The 25209-nt window shown below is 38.5% G+C and overlaps 2 protein-coding genes across 6 annotated transcripts in view; one reads left to right on the forward strand and one right to left on the reverse strand.

The window, feature by feature from the left end:
* gtf2e2.L (general transcription factor IIE subunit 2 L homeolog) overlaps positions 1 to 10114 on the reverse strand; it is a 30605-nt gene extending 20491 nt beyond the window's left edge. The window contains exons 1-3 of one of the 4 annotated variants that reach the window (XM_041591096.1): positions 10012 to 10114; positions 6236 to 6357; positions 5317 to 5477 (exon numbers count right to left, since the gene is read on the reverse strand). In XM_041591096.1, coding sequence (XP_041447030.1) covers positions 5317 to 5473 — 157 coding nt within the window. In that variant the 5' untranslated portion in view covers positions 5474 to 5477; positions 6236 to 6357; positions 10012 to 10114. Of the gene's footprint in view, positions 1 to 5316; positions 5478 to 6235; positions 6358 to 8837; positions 9226 to 9253; positions 9411 to 10011 lie in introns of those variants that run through there. The other 3 variants (XM_041591091.1, XM_041591098.1, XM_041591092.1) reach the window with 3 other exon arrangements.
* A 108-nt stretch (positions 10115 to 10222) lies between these two features.
* saraf.L (store-operated calcium entry-associated regulatory factor L homeolog) lies at positions 10223 to 20321 on the forward strand. 2 transcript variants are annotated; one of them, XM_018252955.2, is made up of 6 exons: positions 10223 to 10431; positions 15873 to 16051; positions 17768 to 18179; positions 18625 to 18727; positions 19652 to 19764; positions 20101 to 20321. In XM_018252955.2, the coding sequence occupies exons 1-6, from the start codon at positions 10395 to 10397 to the stop codon at positions 20124 to 20126; spliced, it is 870 nt and encodes a 289-aa protein (XP_018108444.1). In that variant the 5' UTR covers positions 10223 to 10394; the 3' UTR covers positions 20127 to 20321. The 2 variants fall into 2 exon arrangements, with proteins under 2 accessions (XP_018108444.1, XP_018108435.1); XM_018252946.2 differs by lacking the exon at positions 10223 to 10431 and adding an exon at positions 13966 to 14538 and having other exon boundaries at positions 20101 to 20320.
* The last annotated feature ends 4888 nt before the right edge of the window (positions 20322 to 25209 follow it).

A 25209-nucleotide genomic window follows, 5' to 3' on the forward strand; every position in this document is an offset into this window, starting at 1 on the left:
TTTATCAAGTGTGATAAAGGGCTCTCGGCCCGAAACATGTTGTGTGCAATAAAGAGCACCTAGCAGCAAGTTCTGCCTCTTCGTTTGCTTTTCTCTCAGCTCTCTTATTAATTGACTTCATTTCCTACACCTGGAGCGGGGGTGCCTGCTGAGATTGAGAGCACAGCTGCCAATCCCCCAGTCATTCCAATACATTGCCCATTGCTATTCGTTAGGATCTGATCGTTGGTCCCTAGGGCCCACGATCGGATCAGCCCGATATTGCCCACCTCAAGGTGGGCATATCGGAGAGAGATCCGCTCGTTTGACGACATTGCCAAATGAGCGGATCTCTCAGTGTATGGGCACCTAAAGTTAAGTTTAGGTGGCTTTATGTAACAAGTTGACAGCCTACTGTCCTCTGTATGGGGTCTGCCTGACCAATATCTTGCCGAAAATTGCCCAGATATTGAAAAAGTCCAAGCACCACATCGGTATGTTGATGCAGTTCTCGCCCAGACGACCTTCCTAGTATTTTAGACATGTGGGAATAATGAGGAAAGATCTGCTTGTTCGCCAACCTCATCAAAAAAGTGGATCTTCTGTGCAATTTTTAAAGGAACAATGGAGAAAAAAATTTAGGCAAATCCATATCCATAAAACATATCAAAGCCTTTGATAAAGCCTACGGTGCTAGCTAATATCTTAGCCCCAACAATGAAGTTATTGTTGCAATGCTATACCATCCCAATGCCACCACAGCTCTTTAAATGGGGTCTATTCAACTGATACACATGTGAGAATCTTGAGAGGAATAAACCTTATCTAAAGAGCTGTGGTGGCATTGAGCTGATACAGTAATTTTTAAGCTTTAGTTATAGTAGAAAACCATACTCTCACCGGACATAAATGTAGTTCTTTATTGTGGAGATTAGCTTTGATCTTGGGATGCAAGTAAATATAATCTTCTTATATAGTGTAACATCAACAGTGTATATTTTGGGATCCATTTACTGAATGATATTAGCTCTTACATGAACTTTTCAGCAGTTATTGGGCACCACAACAAGATCATTGGGCCCCCTTAACCTACGCAATTTGTATAACTTTTGCAAAAATGCACAATCATTTCATAGAAGGTTACATAATATACATATCAAGCAATGAAGGCACAGAGCAGTGTGACAGGGGCAGGAAGGCAAGTATGGTTAAACGTAGGGCAAACTTGACTGACCCCCACTGAACTGACAGATTTTTTAGTACATTCATTAATGGAACTATTAATATGAACTACTTATTACAGAGTAACATCAGCTGTCTAGCTGATTTTGTGGTCTAGAGGGTATATAAGATTATGACCTGCTACTTTTAATAATCACTTCTGTTCTTAAGTGATCAAACATGTTCTAATAAATCCTTCTTCAGATGAAATGAGACTGAATGGCTTTCAAAGAATTATATTTTTGTTATCATTCGGTACAGTTAATTTGTGGCAAATATCAATGATGCAGTTTAAAAGAAGCAAATGGAAAACTGTTTACAATAAAAGAAACCACTAAACTATTTTATTTGCAAGTTTCTTAGTCTATGCCTTTAAGTCATATAATGTGTCGCTAATGCACTCCATCAACCTAATATTTTTTTCCTTGATCCAACCAAATGGGCTTTGCTACCCCAGCAAGTGAAAATAACAAACACATTCTTCTCACAAGCTGGCATGGCAGGTTCTGTCAGCAAGGTGTCACGTCTGAAATTTACAGCACATTTCAAAAAAAGAAAAGCAGCACAATAAAGGCAGGAACATACATTATTGGACCTTTCTTAAATGGACACTTCTCTGTGTAGAACTACAGAGGAGGTGACACCTCCTTGAGCCAAGGCAGATGTTATGTCAGTCCTGTGATGCTATTGTCACAGGAACAACCACTTCAGAACAGCAGAAAACACCCTGCTGCAAGAGAATCTGCAGATTGGTGCCCCTTCAAAAGGGAGCCCTCCTGCTCAAAAAAGGTAAGGGACATGTTTCTATACACACAAAAAGCACACATTTTATCAATTGTTTTTTTTTTTTTGCAAAAATTGTATGCTCAACTGTTTCTTTTGCACCATGACTATTCATTGCATTAGGTATCCTGACCACTAATCATGATGTTGGACTGATTGTTTTGTTATTTAACGTATTTTATGCAAAGCATAGCTTTTCAGTTTATAGTAGATAGAGGTCTTTAACCATTTGGAATTAGTCAGAGTGCGTACTTTACAAAACATTTCATAGGGTGGAGTGTGGGGCTTACAACACATAATATGTAGTCAATGTGTTTGGTTTGCAGAAGTTAAATTACCCACACAAATTCATATGTACTATTTTTATTTAAAGCTCCCTCCAGTCGAAATACTTTGGTAAATCAATGCATACTGACGCAGCAGCACCTGTTCTTTGCAAGAAAATATGCAACATAAATTCAGCAATGTGCAGTATTTTAAAGCAATCACATTTTCAGAAATGTATTAAAACACTGCCCTTAGCATAGCTTTGTAGTTTGGAGTAGAATGATGTTTTGAATTTAGCACAATATTATTTTACTATAATAAAGTTCCCACCAGGATACTTGTCAAAAATTGTCTGGTAATACATGTAACAAATGTGAAAAATTAATTTTATTATGATGAAGGGAGTGATATTCTGAGACAATTTGCAATTCGTTTTCATTTTTTATTTGTGGTTTTTGAGTTATTTAGCTTTTTATTAAGCAGCTCCTCAGTTTGCAATTTCAGCAATCTTGTTGCTATGGTACAAATTACCCTAGCAACCATGCATTAATTTGAATAAGAAAACGTAAGTCCAATCAAGTGGAGCGCTCACCTCCCAAATACACACTTTTTGTAGTGCCAGGTGCTGTACTGTGAGACCCACCCCTGTCACTGGGTCAAATCGATATCCAAAAGAAAGCCAGTAGCACACTGAGTCAGGTTGCAGTTGTGTTCAAAAAGAATTATTTTATTAAGCCCATATGCAAAAAGGCAACGTTTCGAGCCTACTAGGCCCTTTCTCAAGCCCTGTGTTACACCATACAATGCTCTTTTAAAGTGAGGAAGGGGGTGTGACTACATGTCCAGCCCCCTTTCCGTGACATCAGCATTATTATATACATAAACATTAAGTCTCATCCAGTATGAAATCCGGTTGTGAAGCAGTGATCAGTTCAAAAAGTGTCTTTAAACAAAAAGTGAATAGAATAAACAAAAGTCTCAAAAAAAATCAAAGAATAAAAACCATTGTAGCAAAGAATCCGTTGTGTCGCAAAACATGTCCGTTGTAGCAAAAAAATTGCAACATAATTGACAAAGAAAAGTATCCAAGGTCAACAGAACCCATTCATAGTGGGAACTGCCACACAATTTATTATTTTGTTATTTCTGCAAATTTGAATAAGAGACATGATAAAATGTCGTAATAAAATGTACTAATAACAATAAATTTGTAGCCTTACAAAGCATTTTTAGATCGGGTCAGTGACCCCCATTAGAAAGCTGCAAAGAGTCAGAAGATGAAGGCAAAGAATTAAAAAACTATGACAAATAAATAATGAAGATCAATTGAAAGGCTGCTTAGAATTAACCAATTACATAGTAAAAGTTATTTTTTAAGTGAACTACCCCTTTAAATCATATAAATGAATAAGTCAAAAACATGATTTCTATTAATGCAATAGTTACATTTAAGATTAAACACGTTTTTGGTTACAATATTGTTGTCATACTTATAACAGTAAATCAGAGCTGCTGCTTTTTTATTTATAATCTACGAAAAAATCCCAATACTCTGAATCAACACTGGGTGCTCTAATCCTACTGCCAATAAGCAAGATTAAGACCTTTAATTAGCAAAGTATCTTCCCCCCTTTTAATAATAATGTGCAGTACTTTGACTACCCTACAGAACCATTTCTCTTCCTTGGCCAACACACAAGTACAGTGGAACTGATGTTGTGCAAAGGGAAAATTGTTCTGCAGATTAGTAAAATGTGGAAACAAATTCTAGGAACAGAAAGGTCTAGGTAAATACAACCACAAAAACTCACAATATTACTGCTCTGAGTCCTCTGCAAAAGAGCCACCACATTTCTTTCCCCTTATTCTTTACATATGGGCTTGGTGTCAGATTTCCTTCTCATTGCTCGAACCCTCTGCTGCTGGCAGCCGTGCCTGCAGTTCCTCACTGCCCTGTCCCTACTCCCTCACTCCCCCTACTCTAATCTGAGCCTAGAGTGGTGCCTAGAGTGGTGCCATCAGTAGAAGCAGGCAGGGAAGTTGTCACACAGAACTGATATGGCGATTGCAATCTTAAAGGAATAGTTCAGTGTGAAAATAAAAACTGTGTAAATAGATAGGCAGTGCAAAATAAAAAATGTTTCTAATATAGTTAGTTAGCCAAAGATGTAATGTATAAAACCTGGAGTGACTGGATGTATAATAAAATAGCCAGAATACCACTTCCTGCTTTCCAGTTCTATAACTCTGAGCTAGTCAGCGACTTGAACGGGGGCCACATGGTACATATCTGTTCAGTGAGTTTGCAATTGATCTTCAGCATTCAGTTCAGATTCAAAAGCAACAGATATGACCCATGGGGCCTCCCCTCAAGTCTCTGATTGGTTACTGCCTGGTAACCAGGGTAACCATTCAGTGTAAACCAAGAGAGCTGAAAAGCAGGAAGTTGGGTTATGTTCTGTTATGTTAGACATCCAGTCACTCCAGCCTTTATACATTACATATTTGGCTAACTAACTATTTTAGAAACATTTTTTATTTTGCACAGCCTATCTATTTATCCAGTTTTTATTTTTACACTGAACAATTCCTTTAAGAAAACAGAGAGAACTTCTACGGCTGTTTACTCAGGGATGGTAGAGCATTCTGCAGAATATATACAGTGTTCTAGCTTGCCCCAGTGTGGCTAATCTATTGCCAAATAAATGCATTACTGGCTTTCCTTCTCCTTTAGGCCAGGGCTAGATGATGACGGATTTCGACCTGCGTTTCACTGCAGGACGAGAATTCACTGCCCGCTGCTCTTACGCTCCTGGTCTGTCTGTACCTGGAAGCATTGTTTACGCTCAGGTGCAGGCAGATGCGGCAGATTTTGGCACAGAAATTTGACATTTTGCATTTAGTGCAGAAATCCGCATGTAGTTGAAAGACAAGAGGCGCAGCAGGGTAGTAGAGAATCGAGATTACTAAACATTCTCTAGTCCTGGCCTGAAATAATCTCTTCCTAGAACCAACATTCCCTGCAAACCATTATTTCATAAGAAATGATTCATTGGGGTAACTGACCTGAGCTTGGCTTGGATCCAGAAGTGCTACTAAGTTCAAGTTTAGCTCTCTTTTTCTTTGAAGATTCAGAAGAAGCACTTGGACGTTTTTCCACAGCTGGAGTGGTCAGAGCTCGCTTTTTAAAGAGCTCCCTGTCTCTTAGTAGGGCTGGATCCATGGTACTGTAAATAAAACAATAAGAGAGTAATTAACCTTGTCAGGCCTGAATTTGTGGAAAGGCCACCAAGGCCCGGGCCTGGGACAGCAAGATATCGGGGGCAGCATGCTGACCAACCACACCAACATTGGTTCAGTATCACTGGGGATGCGCAGGAGATACAAAAGTTTTTCTTACATTTCCTGTGTGCCAATCCCCATTGCTCCTGTCCCGATGATGAAAATTTGTGTGCATTAAAGGGCGGGGACGGGGGCGACAAACTTTAGCTGGCCTATGGGTGCCCGTGTATGTGTAATACAGTGTTGAAAAAAATAATGCAGCACTCAAAAAGGATGATAATCATATCTTTTAAAAATATTATTATATACGCCTTATTACAGAATCTAATTTTAGATTAGTACAGAATCCAGTATTTGATTCAGGATTTGCCAATTTGTTACTTTTTAATACTTTACCTAGTTATAAGTTGAGTATACAACAGCACAATTGGTTAACACATACCTCCCAACATTTTGGAAATAAGAGGAACAAAAACATTTGCTGCACCCATTTTTGTTGCCACACCCCCTAATTACCATGTTAATTTTAAAAAATGTGGTTATGAAAGCTTGAACATATTTGTATTTCTTTTTTCAGTTATTACAGTTTTGATAATGAAGGTGAATTTCCCTTTAAGCTGTGAGTCTAATTTTTCCCAAGGAACCTCCTTATCTAAATTGTTACAATTACTTATTTGCTTATCTCAAAATTGTTACAAAGTACCTTAGTTGCACCTGGTGGCTGTTCTGGGTTCTCTGCCAAAAGCCAATTAAGTTTGAAACGCTGTTTCTTTTTCTGGCTGTTCACTGCAGAGAAAGTCGAGACTTTCAGTACAAACGCAGGAGCTGTCAAAAAAACAAGCGGGTTGAGCTGTCAAAAACTAGACTGTTCCGCTGAAAATGGGACAGTTGGAAGGTATGGTTAACATAAACTGTTTTGAGTATTAATGGGTCACTGTTGTGGAATATAAGTGTACAGTGATCCACAGATATGTATTTCAACAACAGAAGCTATTTTGGGTACCTGACTATGCAGTGTAATGTCTGCCTCTGGTACAAAGCAATGAAAATTAAAGGGTTTGGCAGTATTCCTTAAAGCAATAAAGACACCAGAAATTAATTATATAATAATATTGTGTTTGCATGATATTTTTAATTTTGCCATAAGGTATTTTCCAGATGATTTTACATTAGTTATCTAATCCACCATGTTCCTTTAAAGGGGCTACTACATTTATGCAGCAGTAGTCCGTTTGCATTAGAAACTCTAAAGGTGGCCATAGATGTAACAATTACAATCTTTCTTGGAAAAGATCTTACCATGAAAGGTCGTTCATTTCAATACACACGTGTAGAGCTGAATCGTCAGATACAGATATACAGGTAGAAACAATAGAATGCTACCTGTATCTAATGATTCAGCACTAACAATGACTGATGTTTGGGTGCCTTCAAAGGCACCCAATCAAAATTTGCCATCCAGCCTGATCAACGAGCCGACCGATATTCAAATCTTCTGCCGGTATCGGTCACCTCTTTTCCCACCATAGACGCACCGAATATCATACAAAAATTTGTTTCGTCTTAGATTATCTGTGCGTCTATGGCCATCTTAAATGACAGGTTGAGAAGGGAGAATCAGGGTGGCAAAACGGTCAGGTTTAGGAAGTTCAAGTAACAATAACTTACAACATGAACTAAAGGTAATTTTCAGGTACATTAAAGGGATACTGTCATGGGAAAAAAAATTTTTTTCAAAATGAATCAGTTAATAGTGCTGCTCCGGCAGAATTCTGCACTGAAATCCATTTCTCAAAAGAGCAAACAGATTTTTTTTATATTCAAATTTGAAATCTGACATGGGGCTAGACCTATTGTCAATTTACCAGCTGACCCAAGTCATGTGACTTGTGCTCTGATAAACTTCAATCACTCTTTACGGCTGTACTGCAAGTTAGAGTGATATCACCCCCCCAGCAGCCAAACAAAAATAACAATGGGAAGGTAACCAGATAGCAGCTCCCTAACACAAGATAACAGCTCCCTGGTAGATCTAAGAACAACACTCAATAGTAAAAAACCCATGTCCTACTGAGACACATTCAGTTACATTGAGAAGGAAAAACAGCAGTCTGCCAGAAAGTCACATGACGGGGCAGCTGGGAAATTAAAAGAGCCATTTTGCCCCCTCTTCCACTAAAGAAAAATAGTCTGGAGCCGCAATACATAACACCGCTTATAAACTTTTAAAAGTTTTAACCTTTTTTTAATTTTAACTGTTACAACAACAGAATACAACAAACAGAAGTGCAGTGTGCATGTGTAGGCCTACTTTGAAATAAATTAAACACTGAATAGCCCTATTAAATGCTAGTGTTCTCATCTGTTTATAGGCGATGACTATAGACGTCATTAAAATATGCGTCACATCCACGTCTACAGCCCTTGCACCTGTAGCAGCTGGACTCTGGAGGCTTCTCTCGTCTTGAGTGTGTGACCACAGTAAGGACCATGATGAATCATCTTGCTGCGGCTAGGTCTTGCCTGTCACTTCTGGGATGTCTATACAGCCCTTGCACCTGCTGGCGGCTTCCTGAATGTGCAACCGCGGTAAGCTAACCGTTAGCTTACAGCGGTCGCACACTCAAGAAGCCGCCAGCAGGTGCAAGGGTTGTATAGACGGCATGACAGGCAAAGACGCAAGACCGAGCCGCAACAAGCAGGATGAAGAGCCACATGAGGCTCCGGAGCTGTGGGTTGCCTACCCCTGGTCTAGCCCCATGTCTAGGGTTGCCACCCGGCCGGTATTTTACTGGCCTAGCCAGTAAAACACCTGCCAAGGCCGGGGCCGATATTACAAATTTACCGGCAATGCAGTTGCCGGTAATTTGTAATATCCTTTAAAAAAGAGCCCTCTGCCTGCCCCCATTTGCGCAGAACTTACCTTTTTTGTAGTCTTCTTTGCATCGGTGCGATATTGCCCCGACCCTTTTTGCGGGGCGCTGCATAGCCCCGCCCCTTTTTGCTTCATGGCCCACCTCCTTTTTGTACCCGCCCCTCACCGGACGGTTATTTTTTTCATTAAAGGTGGCAACCCTACCCATGTCAGATTTTAAAATTGAATTTAAAAAAAAAATCTGTTTGCTCTTTTGAGAAATGGATTTCAGCGCAGAATTCTGCTGGAGCAGCACTATTAACTGATTCATTTTGAAAAAATTTTTTTTTCCCATGACAGTATTTAATATTTTGTAGAGAATTTTCTTTTAGTGTATCACTTTAAAGCAGTGGTTTTCACACTGTGGGGCGAACAGTATCATCCAACAAACCTGAACAAGATAAAGCAAATATGCCTGGAAGAATGGGCCAATATCACTTACTAACTTTGTGCAACGCTGGTACATAGACAAAAAATGAAGGCTATTATTGCTCCCTAACACAGTTATAGAAACTACTCATGTGTTGGAATTGATGCTTAGGGTTCGTACACATGGATCATACAGGTGTTTTGAATGCAAATGTTTGCATAAGTGCATATAAACGCAAATACAGTCACAGCACTCTTGTATTACAAATACAACAAATCCTTAACTAGAAGCTCCCTAAGCAAGCCAGGTATCAATTTGCTGCACTGGTTGACATATTTCTCAGCAGCATCTGAAGAATGTTAACAACTAATGTATTAACAGTAGCCAGGTCCGGATTACACGCTAGCGCCAGCCTAGCCGGCCCGGAAAAAAATTACCTCTGAAAACTTCCAGTTCCGGTCCCCCCTAGTTGCGCCGCCGCCGCCGCCGGATGGTCACTGTGACGGCGCGCGCGCTGACGTCACGACGCGCTAGCTCTGACGTCACGGCGCACATAGCGTCAATACTGGGGAGGATCTGCCAAAAGCAAAGATCTTTCTTTTGAACTTTGATTAAAAAATATCCGGATGGATTGTACATTGGACTATTGGCTCTTTATTATTCATGAGGGGGTGGGCTTGTGGTTATTTAAAGCTTGTACACTTATGTGTTGGTATAACCTGACGAAGGGAGAACGCCCCCGAAACGGTGTGACATAATAAATGTACAAGGGGTTTCTTTTGTTTGAATTGCCTCGAGTACTGGCATCTTTTTGTAAGGGGCACATTTACTTAGCTCGAGTGAAGGATTAGAATAAAAAATACTTTGAATTTCGAAGTATTTTTTTGGCTACTTCGACCATCGAATTGGCTACTTCAAATCGAACGATTCGAACTAAAAATCGTTTGACTATTCGACCAGTCTTGGCCACCTACTTGGCCACCTAAAACCCACCGAGCTTCAATGTTAGCCTATGGGGAAGGTCCCCATAGGCTTTCTACGCAATTTGAGATCGAAGGAAATTCATTTGATCGATGGATTAAAATCCTTTGAATCGTTCGATTCGAAGGATTTAAAGGACCTGTAAAGCCCAAACATGAATTATCTTTAAAAAAGCAGCTGTGTTACTAAAAGTCTGCTGGTGTGTTACATGTACCTCTGTGTGCTTTCTTGTAGCAGCTCTGTTGATCCATTTCCTCTGATAGTGTAGAGTAGGAGAAGCCTTTTTCCCAGCATGCCTATCTTCCCATTGCGACTCACGACCTGGATCATGCGCAGTTCCTCTCTGTAGTACTGCTGAGCATGCGCATATTGAGCAGCAGCAGGGAAAGAAGCAGCAGACACGCCTTCTTGAGCTAGCTAGCTGTGTGTGACGCGCGAGGTCAAGGGGAGGGCTTAATTTAGCGCATGGGCATTTCAAATTCGGAGAGAGAGGACATGACGTTGACACGGCCAAAATGGCGGCCGCAAAGAATAGAATGTTTGAAAACTTCGACGTAACGGTATGAGAGCTCCAGACCGATTTGGGCATTGAAAATAATGCGGTTCAGGAGGGGTCACACAAGCAACAATTATAGTTGAGTATTGCAAATTACCTTTCCTTCTCCTTTAATTGCGCTAAATTAACCCTCGATATTCGACCAATAGTAAATGTGCCCCTAACTGTGATACATTTGTTTTGGAAAAGGTCTGGTCTCAAGGACTTTAAAGTGGTAGTTCACATTTTAAGTGAACTTTTAGTATGGTGTAATTTTTTTCCTGCTTCTTTTCAGATTTCAAATAGTGGATACTGACCCCAGCAGCTAAAAAAACTATTGATCTGTGAGGTTACAAATTTATTGTTACTTTTTATTACTTATCCTTATATTTTGACCCTCTTTTATTCAAACTAAAGTCTCTTATTCAAGCAAGTGCCTGCTTGCCAGGGTAAATAAGCAACCAGATAGCTGCTGAAACACCAAACTGGAGGGTTGCTGAACAAAAACCTAAAGAACTGGGAAACTACAAAAAAAAATACAAATTGCAATTTATCTCAGAATATCAGTGTCTATAGCATACTAAAGGTTTATTTAAAGGTAAAGTACCTGTAAAAAAAAAAAAAAACCCCTAAAACCTCTATACCTCTGAAACAGGTACATAAGTAAAAAAATAAATAAAAAAAGCCTGCATTTTATAATCTAGTTACTTAGCCAATTAAAATGAATCACCTTCTCTATAGGAAGCTGCTGTTCCACTTTCTCTTTACAGCAGTCCTATCTACAACTTGCAAAAGCTCTTTCCGGGTATTGGTGAATCCCTTAAATTAGCCTATACTCAAACAGTTATATTCTTTATATGCTAGCCATTTGTCTAATATTGTGTTTGTGTTCATATACAGTTAGGCCTTATCTTAAAAATTGTCCTAGTAAAACTGCAATGTACAAATTAAAGGAATTGTTCAGTGTAAAAATAAAGACTGGGTAAATAAATAGGCTGTGCAAAATAAAAAATGTTTCTGATATAGTTAGTTAGCCAAAAATGTAATGTATAAAGGCTGGAGTGACTGGATGTGTAATATAACAGCTACAACACTACTTCCTGCTTTTCAGCTCTCTTGGTTTACACTGACTGGTTACCCTGATTACCAGGCAGTAACCAATCAGAGACCTGAGGGGGGGGGCACATGGGTTATATCTGTTGCTTTTGACAAAATGTACCATGTGGCCCCCCTTCAAGTCGCTGACTAACTCAGAGTTATAGAGATGAAAAGCAGGAAGTTGGATTCTGGCTGTTTTACTAGACATCTGTTCACTCCAGCCTTTATATATTACATTTTTGGCTAACTAACTATATTAGAAACATTTTTTATTTTGCACAGCCTATTTACCCAGTTTTTATTTTCACAATGAACTATTCCTTTAAAGGCAGCCATACACTGGTCGATCTATTATATGCTCTGTGACTTAATTGGCCAGGAGACTCTTGTCCTTTTGATTCCTAAACTGCTGATGCACAATGCACTGGATGATATGGTGCATCAGCAGATGAACTTTTTAAAACCTGTTTGATCCGTGAATTGACCATTTATCCATCAGCAGTCCACCATACATCCACAGATAATCATACAAAATGTTATCTTTGTTTTAAACACATTGAAATTAAAGTGACAGGTTGTACAATTCATTAATGGATTCATTAAATCAAATTTCCAGTACAATTTATAGTTAGCATGTAGATCTAATAAATATGTTTAGGTATATGTGCATTCTGATATTCACACCAAACCAATTCAAATATGGAATTAAAAAAAATCATGTAAATACATAAGTATAAAAACTTCACTTCACAAATATTATGTATTTATAATGGCTTAATCTGGGGCTGGTGCATATGCAACAGTGTAGTGTATTTGTTTGTCCGGAAGATTTTTTTTTTAACAAATGTATGGCCAATTATTTCAATAGGACTCATTTACTAACAAGAAAAAAACAACAAAAGTGCAAATTTGCTGTAGCGATCGCTTGCAACAAAAACGTTTTTGCTAGCATTATTCTTCCTCAAACTGCTAAATATAGCCAATGGGTTGCTATGGGTAACTGCAGATCCCTCATGGACCTAAGCTGTCTCTGATCACATGCCATTATATTATTTGATATAGGTTTTGGCTTTTGCTTTATGCGTCCCCAACCAACAGTAAACAAACTAAGCATTAGAACCCCTGTTATCAGATTTTTGCTGCAAAAACATACACAGACACCAGTCTATCAGTTACACGCATGCCAATGGCAATACAAAGGTTTTTCTAGAAATACCAGCGGGTCAATTTTATTGGCGCTTGGGAAACAACAATGTATAACTGGTCTGTGATCTTGTTTGGCTACAAAACGTAAAATGAAAGCATAGAGAATAAGCAAGAGCACTGCAGATGCCACATATCTATTCCCTTCTCCTCACCACCTGTGTGTAAGGATCCCCTGTTGTTCTGCCAGTGAACAGCAGCACTCTGTGATTAAGCGTTTGATAACATTGCTTTTGACGTCACAACCTCTCCCTATAGACACGTAATGTCGTCGCTAAAGAGACAAAACTTACAGTTCCACGTAGGGTCGCCATCAGAAATCATGGGGTCCCATACAGCAAAATTTTCTGAGCCCCCTGGTCCCCGCCCACCCCCAAGCCCCACCCAAGATCCCACCCACACCACAATAAAATGTCCACAAAGACACAACTGCTTAAAACGGTAAACCCCCTCACTCACAAGTTATAAAAAGCCATTGGTGGTCAGGGCCCCCTTATAATTTAAAAAACAAAAAAATTGGCGGCAGGGGTCCCACATAAAAGTTTTTAAAAAAACTTTAGTGGTCAGGGCCCCCCTATAAGTTAAAAAACAAACTATTGGCACCAGGGGCCCCATAAATGGTTTTTTTTTTAAAAAAACATTGGTGGTTAGGCCCCCCCTATAAGTTAAAAAAAAACTATTGGCACCAGGGGCCCCATAAATGTTTTTTAAAAATAACATTAGTGGTCAGGCCCCCCCCTATAAGTTAAAAAAAAAACTATTGGCACCAGGGGCCCCATAAATGTTTTTAAAAAGGCATTGGTGGTCAGCCCACCCCCCGCATAAGTTAAAAAAAAACTATTGGCACCAGGGGCCCCATAAATGTTTTTTCAGGGCCCCCCTATAAGTTAAAAAAAATCATTGGTGGTCAGGGGCCCCTATAAGTTAAAAAAAAACTATAGGTGCCAGGGGCCCCCTACAAAAAAAATCATTGTATAAGTGGGCATTGCACACAATGTATATAACAAGATCCAGGTTTCTACTGATACCAGCACTAGGCAAACTCTGTACACAGGCTCTGTGGTAGCTAAATAAATCACACTACAAAGAGTCATAGCTAGGCAAATAACATACACAACATACAAAGCACTGCTTTGTCTCTCAATCTCAAACAGGAACTATGCTTACAGGGGCGGGATGTAAGGAAGGGAGAAGATGTCATTGGCTGAAAAGAACTGGGGCAGGGCCAGATTGCAGAGTTAGGGATCGTCTGCCAATTTTATACTGCTAATGAAAACTCCAGTTGTGCATTGTGTCACAGCTTGAAATTGAGTTTACTGATCGTGGAACTTGCAGATAATCCCTAACTTTGCACTTCTCCTCCACATGCAATTTTCGGCACGACTTCGGGTCTTCAGCACAGCCAGGCCCCCCTTTAGCCCCGGGCCCGGTACAGGCGTACTATCCGCAACAAAACAACCAAATACAGCTACCAATGACAATGTAGTCGTCAACGTGATGTCAGTTCCCACAAAAACCGTCTTTCTTCTGCCTAGCATGAGATTTACATTGTTACACACTCAGTAAAGTTTTGTATGAAGGGCGGGCACTGCCCTCGCCCTCTTTTTCCAGCCATAGAAACCATTACGTCAACGCATTCTAGTGGGTGTGGTTACGTAGTAGCAATACTGAAAGTAGGAAGTAGCTGTTACTGTAGTAGAGTGATGTAACTGGTTGTACAAATTGGTATGTTTTTGAGAATCGCTGGATAGACGGTGTTTGAGGTCTTGGCCAAGTATTCGACCACAGGCGTTGTGTGAAGCTTCTTTTTTTTTTATACTATAATGGCAAACATGTGGTCGTTTCTTCTGTTGCCTTTTGTCGCCATGCTTCAGGTCCCTTGTGCTTGGGGTTGGAACCATCAAGGTAACATTTCAATAGTCTGCCTTAGTGACCTCTAATATTAAATAAATACAATATGGGGTTCATTATTTCCTGTATACAGATGATTTCCTACTCACTTTTCAGTATGTAATTGAACATCACTTAGTCCCAATTTAAAGGATTTATTTCACATGATATTCATGTGTGTTAAAAACAAAAAAAGCATTTTAAAGGATTGAGACTAGAAAGGCAAATGTAAAAAAATAAATTCAAAAATTAAGACCAATTGCAGATTGCCTTAGAATGTCAATTCTACTTACATCATATGAAAACTTAGGGTAGATTTATTAAGATTTGGACTGTGGAATCCTGAGGGCTTCCCATCATTTTAAATCATAACCTGAGCACAACTGAGGATTCCCCTAAATGCTGTTTTTCACTCATAGTAGTGCAGCAGAATTGGGAAGCACCATCTTTTTCAGGTCCTCTTCTTTGTGATCACCAACACTGAGCATAAACACTTGAAGTGTTTTAATTGCACATGCCCCGACCAGAAAATCATAGAAAGAGTGGGCCTAGAAGAAGAAATAAAGGCTAACTGAAGAAGTATGCTAGAAATGTTGAACATTATGCTTTAAGCTTCTGTACTAGCCCAAGACTACCACAACCCTTTAGCAGTAAAGATCTATACCTCCAAAGATGTCCCAGTAGCGCCCCATCTTCTTTTCTGCTGATTCACTGCACATGCTTTGTGCTGCTGTCACTTACTGAGCTTAGGGACTGACTCAAAATATACAGTACACATAGAATATAAATGTCACAATATAAGGCTGATTCTTAATTAATACATATAATTACTACATGGCAGCACAGAAACCAGTGCAACTAGCATCAGAATTTAATAATCTGCCCTGTAGAATCAGCTTTTATTACATACAAACTTAATTTTCTGCTTGATAATTTGTAGCATCAGCTTATATTACAAGCCAACCTCATTTTCTGCTTGATAATTTGTGACAACCCCTAAGCATAGCTTCTCAACAGCTGCTCAGAGCTCACTGAGCATGTGAGTGTCACATTTGAGTTTGAAGTCCTGGATAATTGCTGCTTTAAGAAGCTGAATGTTTAGGCTGGTGCAATAAGTTCTGTATATACAATATGGCATTTTTAGCCATATTCATTTTAAGTTTCTCCTTTAAAGAAACAAGCTTTGAATGAACTTCAAATTTAATTCAGCAGCACACAGAGAGCTATTATAAGCTGTTTTTTTATCCATGGCAATAAGTTCCTCCAATATGGTATATGTGTTTTATATAGCCCTATGCTGGGCAGGATGATTGCTTTATTTAATTTTTTGTTTTGTTTTTTTACTTTAGATAGAGTACTTTTGAGAGATATTCAGGCAATCACTCTGTATGCCGACCGCTATACCAATGCTCGCCGCTCAGCTCCTATTCCACAATTGAAGTGTATTGGTGGTAACGCAGGCTGTCATACAGTGGTGCCACAGGTAGTACAGTGTCACAACCGAGGATGGGATGGCTTTGATGTTCAGGTAACATGATTAAAATTCATTTTACTAGATTTTTTCTTCTACTATCAGTTCCATAATGTGTTGTGTTTGATGTAATATATTCTATTTTATTACAGGTAGCCACCAGTTAGAAGCAGTTTTCAAAAATGTAACGTTCATTATATGTTAATTATATGTTAATCTATTGTTTCTTTGGTCTTTACATGTCACAGATATACTAGAGCCACGTAGAACACTTTTCATGCAGCTATTAAACTATTTGTTGTTCTTGTCTGGCATATAGCCTTCTTCTGATCAACACTGAAGTACCTCATGTATTCTTAAACTGTGATTAGTCTCAGTCCTATGTTTAGCAAACATAAACTTGCATAGTTTGCAGGGACATGATTAGTGATGCTTTGGGGGGTAGCAGTTACTGTGCCACATAGTTAAATGCTTACCCTCATTGCTCCTACATCTTGTTATGCATTGTGGAAGATGACAGTATATTAATGCAAGTAAATATAACTACTGTACTCATGCATTCCTCATTCCTCTTGACTGAAGGGTATGTAAGTACTGTAGCCTTTCTAACCCCATCATGGCAACATGATTTATTTAGCCAGGAACCAAAAAAAAACTGTAAGGCTAATGGCACAGAGAGCTGTATGGTCCATCTTATGCCTTTTTATCTCTTGAAAATAGTGCATTTTTGAGAGTATCAATGCCTATTTTTGCAGATTTGTTTTGCCATAGGAACCAGTAGCATCTCAGTTAGCATTTGGTACTAAGTGAAGACCTTGAAAAAAAGACATGCACACTCCAGACACTTTTTACTCATTCTCAGATGTAAAGGAAAAATATACTGGAGTGCCATGGGATACCTTTTCATATATGCAAGCCAGACATTATACTCAGAAGGTAATCCAAACAATTTCTACATGAGATATGGATAACCCAATAGACCATATTTTTTGTTCCATTATAGTATAACCCTCCATCTCCCTCTTATATAAAGTAATGAGTATAACATTATCAGAGAGAGAATTTGAGAGGGGAAGGGGAAGGTGGGTGCACCAAATTCCAGAACTGACAAAAGATAAATTGGTGTCTTTACATGTCAAATCGTTATTAATTCTCCATTCAAGTCAGTTCCATGAAATGTTATTTAAAATGCATAGGGGGTATTTCTCCCTAGAACTGAGGAAGAAAGTGTGTTGGTCAGACTCAGGTTTTGCCTAAAATGTTCAGCTTCTGAAGCAGATATTTATCACTGTTTGTGGACTTGTTTACCAATACGCAGGTGTTGGGACAAAGTTACTCATTATTGTAAAACAAGTTTACAAATTAATATAGCACCTACTCCCACATGGGCAATATTTGGTGTTGCAGCAAAAATTTCGAAGGAAGATAGTTTTATTTATAATTGCAATAACATGTTTGCTTTGTCGTTTATGTATTGTTTTGTGGTGCAAATAAAAATATTTAAAAAAAAAAAGAAGACATTTTTAGGTGTGTTTTAAAATCTGGAAACATTTTCATGTATGTGTTTACAACATGTCTCACAGCTGTAAGATTGCACTTTATAATCAAAACAAAATTACAGACACAAAGAGGGATGAGAGTCCTCTTTACAATATGCTTCCCATATAAATATAAATGGAGACAGTTTCAGATGCTTTATTGCTGTAACGATCTTGTTAACAAAAATATTTGTTTTTCATTGTTGTTTTTTTTTTTTCTTTCTCTAATGTCCAGTGGGAATGCAAAGTGGACATAGACAATTCGTATAGATTTGGTAAAGTGGAAGTAAGCTGTGAAGGTTTTGACTACCCAGAAGATCCCTATGTACTTCGTGGCTCATGTGGGTTAGAGTACACTCTTGAGCTCACAGAGGAAGGCAAAAAAAGATCACAAGATGGCTACAGAAGTGGTGGCTTTGGCTCAGGCTATTTCCAAAGCAATTCGAAGAGCTGGGATTCCAAAACAGATGGCAGCAGTGTAATTGTTCTCATAGTTCTAGTCATACTAGCATATGGAGTGTACAAGCTCTTCCTGAGTGGCCCATCAATGCAGCAACAAGGTCGTCCAGATGAATATGGATATGATCATCAGAGCCAGACTCATGCTAGTGCTCCTCCTCCACCTGGTTTCAAGTCAGACTACACAGGTAATATAATTTTCCCATCAGTTCCTTTAGTTGTGAGAGTTTACAAATTTTTTTTTTTTAATTTTCCGTTGGTTCAAGGAACAGAATCTAAAACAGAATCTAATTCATGAATATATGAATTCCCACAAGTGACCATTGCTTTTAGATGGCTTATTGGCCAGTTTGTAGGTCTAGCTGGTAGCAGGCATTTCACTTACCTTCTTTTATATTTCACGACCCCCCCCCCAACCACACACACACTTATGCAAAATAATTGGCGCAAGTGAAGCTGCAACCAAGATGCATGGTTCATATTTGTGCTTTCTGTGATTTAAGGTACAGCACATTATTGTATTAGGATATGGGTATGTAGAGACAAGCATCTTTTCTTTGGGTTGGCTATAATACTGCATAGTTTTTTCAAACTAAAATTTTATATGATGACTTTTTTCATTTTTTTATTTAGGCTTTTCATCAGGTTATGGTACCAGCCATATGAAACAGGGACCTGGGTTTTGGACAGGCCTTGGAACAGGAGGTGTATTGGGATACTTGTTTGGTAATCGAAGGTATGTAATCTGATTTAGCATTGCAATTTATTATTGCGTAACAGCATGAAGAAAAAACCATGGGACCCCCTGTTCAATAAAGTCTAGATCTCCTCATATATTACATCAGGAAGGGTTCTTGTTGCATTTGGGGTTCATCCCCACTGCCCATACAAAGTGATTGAGAGAGAACAGGAGGTGTTATTTCACAAAAAACTTTTGCTTTGTTTGTGTTTTTTTTTTTTAACAAGTCTTTTCAATGTGTGGCCAATAGGTGGAGCACTGTAGCCATGTATATAGATGAGCAATAGTGATACGTGAGTCAGGAAATGTTGCTATTGTTGGACTGCTCCCAACCCATACCTGCGTCTTCCTGTTTTGTACAGTATGCTACTTTTGTTCACGCCTTTGTGTTCATGACAGGGAATCTTCAGATGAGGTGAGAGTCCCCCAAATTTCAACCCAAACCCGCCCAACTGGCGGTAAACCCACACAACACTAATGAGCAATACTGATAACAAAATACATAAGTGTTTTACTGGATTTCTTTTTAGGATTGTATATTTAAGCACATTATAAACTTATGCCTATGATTAAGGGAGTCTATCCCGTAACGCGTTAGGTATTATCAGCTTACTGCTTCAATAAAGCCTTTCCAGACGTGCCGTCCAATTCTTCAGGTTTATTATATTCACACAGTGGGGACACTGAGGACTGAGCACCTGGAGTGAGGTACTGTGGGGAGCTTGAGCGGTCTTTTTTGTTTTATGCTATATTTAAGCACAGTTTTAAAAATCCACAAGATGGCAATGTCAAACAGCTTTTAAATGGAGTACCGTTCATAAAACTGTTTGGTTGTGTCAGAATATTTCAGGGCTACGTTTTTATTGTCTTCATTTTCCTATTTGTTTATCAAATAATACTTACATACATACACCTTTTTAGAGCTCAGCCATACCAGGCACCATATTTCAACACTTCAACTGGTCCTTCCTGTTCAGACTCAATGCATCAAAATTACAGGCCACCACAGAGTTCAGGTGTCAGAACAGCTTCAGGTAAGATTTCTTTTATTTTTGATTTATTAATTATGCAGATGTAGTGTAGTTATGTGTATATTAAAATAATAATCTAAAGCAACTGGTATAACATTCTTAGTAGAAACGGGATAAATGGGAGTACTTACTGCACTTCTGTGCAATTTTTGCCTATAATCCAAACTTCCAGACCTCGGTCATGTCCCCCATTAATGCAAGTATAAAAATGAGCCTTATCACTCACAGCTGCACTAAAGATGTATTTTGGCATTTGTACAATGTGGTCCCTGCATTCTCTGTCTATTGTTTTGTATGATAGTGCATACTGTTTACTCATTATTGTATTTCTACCTACAGGCTTTGGAGGAACCAAAAGAAGATAGAACATTTAAAGTGCAAATAAATGCACCCTGGGTGGACTTTTTGTGTATAGTTTGATTTAATTTGTATGCTTTTCTAATTAGCGCTGGGCAGTTTCCTCTTACTAAAGGGCATATTTATTAACATTTGAGACATCATCAGTGATGTTGCCCATATCAACCAATCAGCATTTAGATTTGTCACCTACAAATTAGAAAACAAAAGCAAAGACCTGATTGGTTGCTATGGGCAACATCACCGGTGATGCTTGTCTCCAGTGTTAATAAATATGCCCCTAAGTGTACATAAAACAACATATTTTAATAACAATTGTGTAGTTGTTTCCCCTAAATGTTTTAAGTTTTCCTAATCATTTTCCTAACTTGGGTTGCTGAACAAAAACCTAAAGAACTGAGAAACTACAAAAAATTGCAATTTATCTCAGAATATCAGTGTCTATAACATACTAAAGGTTTATTTAAACTACCTGTAAAAAAAACCCTAAAACCTCTATACCTCTGAAACAGGTACCTAAGTAAAAAAAGCATGCATGTTATAATCTAGTAGTTACTTAGCCAATTCAAAGGAATCACCTACTCTATATTTTCTTCTCCAACTCTACAAAATTCAAGATGGTTAGCTCCAGTGACAAATTTAAAGGCCTGAAAATACAGAGCTGCCAAACCTTTAGACCAGTGCAGTAAGTTAAAGATATAAAATATGGCATTTCAAGCCATATTTGTTTTTAGGTTAAAGCTGTGGGCCATAAAGTGTGTCACCTTTCCAGTCTTCAAAACTCTGTGCCAAGAAGCTGCTGTTCCGCTTTCTCTTTACAGCAGTCCTATCTACAACTTGAAAAAGCATTTTCCGGGTATTGGTGAATCCCTTAAATTAGCACTATACTCAAACAGTTATATTTTTTATATGCTAGCCATTTGTCTAATATTGTGATTGTGTTAGGCCTTATCTTAAAAATTGTCCTAGTAAAACTGCAATGTACAAATTAAAGGCAGCCATACACTGGTCGATCTATTATATGCTCTATGACTTAATTGGCCAGGAGACCGTTGTCCGTTTGATTCCTAAACTGCTGATGCACCATGCACTGGATGATATGGTGCATCAGCAGATGAACTTTTGAAACCTGTTTGATCCCTGAACTGACCATTTATCCATCAGCAGTCCATCATACATCCATAGATAATCATACAAAATATTATCTTTGTTTTTAACACATTAAAATTAAAGTTACAGGTTGTACATTTCATTAATTAATTCATTAAATCAAATTTCCAGTCCAATTTATAGTTAGCATGTAGATCTAATAAATATGTTAAGGTATATGTGCATTCTGATATTCACACCAAACCAATTCAAATATGGAATTAAAAAGAATCATGTAATTACATAAGTATAAAAACTTCAATTTATTTCAGCACACCTAAAAGAGGTACTAGCATTTGCAGGCAGGCTGATGGAAATATTTTACCTCTTTGGATCAATTACAGATGGCACTTAGTAGTAACTAATTTGAAAGACACAGAAAATGTACTTGTGTTTATTAAAACCAAAGAATCATCAGAATTGTCCAGGATGCAAAAGTTGCATCATGAAGAAGCAAGACAGTGAGAAGTATCAATCCCTTTGGTGTTTGTAAAGAGCGTGGGCAGAAAGGGAAACAAACAATTTGACAATCCGTGACAATAATGGCTGACATTCCTTTAAAAGCAGTCTTATTTTTTACATAAATTAAGAAGGCCCAGTTAATTGGCTTTGATATCGGGACACCAATCCTTCAACACAGGCAAAATAAAATTGTAATGCTAATTTGTTTTATATATTTATATATTTAACTAATTCAGAAACTTTTAAGAAATGTTAAATTGTCCTAGAAACTTTTTATTACCATGAGAGAATATTGCATTTCTGTTTTCATTATAGTTCCCCTTTAAATTATTGCTTTCACTTAGGGGCAAATTCATCAAGGGTCGAATATCGAGGATTAATTAACCCTCGATATTCGACTGGGAATGAAAATCCTTTGACTTCGAAAATCGAAGTAGAAGGATTTTGCGCAAATACTGCGATCGAATGAATAATCGTTCGATCGAATGATTAAATCCTTCGATCGAATGATTAAATCCTTCGAATCGAACGATTATCCTTCGACCAAAAAAACTTAGCCAAGCCTATGGGGACCTTCCTCATAGGCTAACATTGGGTTCGGTAGCTTAGGTGGCGAACCAGGGGGTCGAAGTTTTTTCTTAAAGAGACAGTACTTCGACTATCGAATGGTCGAACAATTTTTAGTTCGAATCATTCGATTCGAAGTTGTAGTCGAAGTAGCCCATTCGATGGTCGAAGTAGCCAAAAAAACACTTCGAAATTCGAGTTTTTCTTCTTCTATTCCTTCACTCGACGTTAATGAATTGGCCCCTTAGACACTGAGAGCTTTATCTCTGTAGGGAAATAAAGTCTTTTTCCCCAAATTTTCCCTGCACGTCTCAGTATCCCTTTATCTTGTGCATTAGGTTAGTCTTAGTTATTTAGTAAGTTAGTTAGTTTTTTTTTCTGTGGTGAGCTCTAACTTCATACTATGATAAATCTAGCAGCAAGTTGCAATTATCTATTACTTGGTTTAATACAGTCTGTATGGTCCCTTTGAGTGACTTTTAGTATATTATACACTATATTCCAAAATGTAAAAAAAGGAGCACTGACAACAATGTATGGTTGAATGAAGAGAACCCCCACACCCAAAGGGGGTCATTCATTAACACTGGGCAAAATTGCCCATGGGCGGTAACCCATGGCAACCAATCAGATTGCTGCATTCATTGTTCTACTTACAGCTGGCTTCAAAAAGCAAATCACTGATTGGTTGCTATAGGTAACATGCCCGGTTTTGATAAATGAACCCCAATGTCTCTTAAAAATTACAAGTCTTAATGCCAACAAAAAATGGCTCTGCATTTAGATTTCTGGATTTTCTTATAACTGTGATATGTTGTTAGTAGAGGCTAGAAAATTTCACTTTAAATTATTAAGGTCGGTAAAGTGAATCATTTAGAAAATTGTATATTTTAAGAGACAAGGCATATTAGCTAAGTTATGGAAATGTATTGTTTGTTTTAAATGTATTAATTAACTTAACTGTTAAAACTTTGAAGTGATAAAAGTAACTGCACTTTGTGACTAAGGGGGAATTAACTAAATATTTCATAATTCTACTTCGTGAAATCCCCCTAAGAAAGAGCACAATCAAAATGTTTTTCTGCTTCTAGAACCTTCTCTAGTTGCACTTAAATGCATTTAATGTTGTATCACTATGACTTTTTTTGGAAAATAATATATTAAATCCGTGTGCCTTAAGTTGTGAAAACTGTTGATTGCAAATCTTATGAATAAATATAAAGCTTTGGTGACCAATGTTAATGTGTTTGTGTGTGGTCATGTGATCTGCAATGACAGGTGCAGTGCAGGATCTTAATTTCCAGATACAAAAATCATTTATGAATTGAATTTTTGGAGATTTTATGAATAAATAATATAACATCAATATACTATACCAGGCATGGGAAATCTGCAGCCCCTAGATGTTGATAGACTATGTCCAACACTCAGCTGTTTTTTAACAAAATCTGTAGGGCTGTCCATTAGTCTGAGCCCTAAAGGTTCATCCCTTACAGCAGATTGTCCATTTCACGATTTTACGCTTCCCTAGCTTCCATGTGGTAAAAATGGATTCTAAACTTCACACAGATGCAAAGAGTAACAATTAATTTGACACTAACAACAAGATATGGTATTAAGAATTAAAATTTTTATCCCCCTTACCCCCTCTCTTTCCCACCCCTTCTCACATGTTCGAATGCGGCACAGCTGCACTATAATCCTCCATGATGTCACAGAAGTGACTAAACAATATTAACCGAATCATGTGACATGATATATGGGAATATCAAATGATGACATGCGAGGCCGCAGTTTACATGTTGTTTCTCTAGTGAATAATAAAAAGGAATACAATATATATATATATATATATATATATATATATATATATATATATATATATATATATATATATATTTCCTGGCCATCCCCTGGCAGCATAACAATTTGGGTTTTATCCCTGTACTGGTCGGACACAGAAGGGTTAACAAGCAACCTTACAAATACCCACCCCCTTCCCGCCCTCACCAGTCTTTTTTCCTTCTGTCCTGGCCGGACCGGGGATTTGTATGCTCTACCCACTTGGTTCTTCGGGACCAGATTCCAGGCGCAGTTTTTCATGCACTTTCTCCGCCTGAAGCCCCTCCGTTGTGATCGCCATAGCGCCTTCTCAGGAGTGGGTCCCTATACAGCCGGGGGGAGGTTGCGTCCGTAATGGCGCAAGGAAGCATATACGTCATCAAATGGCGCCTTATTTTGCCTCTGAACGGGTGCAGTTTTGCCTTTGCACCCGCATTGACGCATCTGTGATGGATCCGGCTGCCGAGAAAGCTGCTACCTCGAAGGCTTCACGGTGGGTTTAGAGCTACTGAGTGTTTTTGCGTCGAAAAAAGTGCATTACTAATTGGGTGTTTGTCACTCTAGGCTTACTTCACCTGTTGAAGATACTGCCAGGAAAAGGCAAAGATCTCAGGATAAGGACATTAGAGCCTGTAAAGCCTGCAAAAAGCCTACATTACCGGGCAAGAGATTATGTGGTGACTGTATTGCAGAGATTTTAGAAGGTGACGCTGATATTCCACCTGCTCAGAAGCGTATACCTGCTCAAGAGATTCCTTCAACTTCTAAGGATGCTTCTCAGTCAGATTTATTAGCCTGGATTAAACAGGCAGTAGCCTCAGGAATTCAAGAGGCAAAGGGTGCTGAAAGTCAGTTACCTGCTGACACGCATTCTAATCAGATTGAGGTGATTAACTCAGACTCTTCTTCTTCAGATGAGGAGGAAGAGAATTCATTTTTTGATATGAAATTTGTTCCAGACCTTATTAAGGCAGTGAGACACACATTAGTCCTTGAGGACCAGGACCAGACAGACACAGGTGTGTTTTTTGCCAGGAAGAGAAAACATGTCTTCCCAGTGCATAAGGAGGT

The sequence above is a fragment of the Xenopus laevis genome, chromosome 1L, assembly GCF_017654675.1.
Source record: "Xenopus laevis strain J_2021 chromosome 1L, Xenopus_laevis_v10.1, whole genome shotgun sequence".
Taxonomy (NCBI): Eukaryota; Metazoa; Chordata; class Amphibia; order Anura; family Pipidae; genus Xenopus; species Xenopus laevis.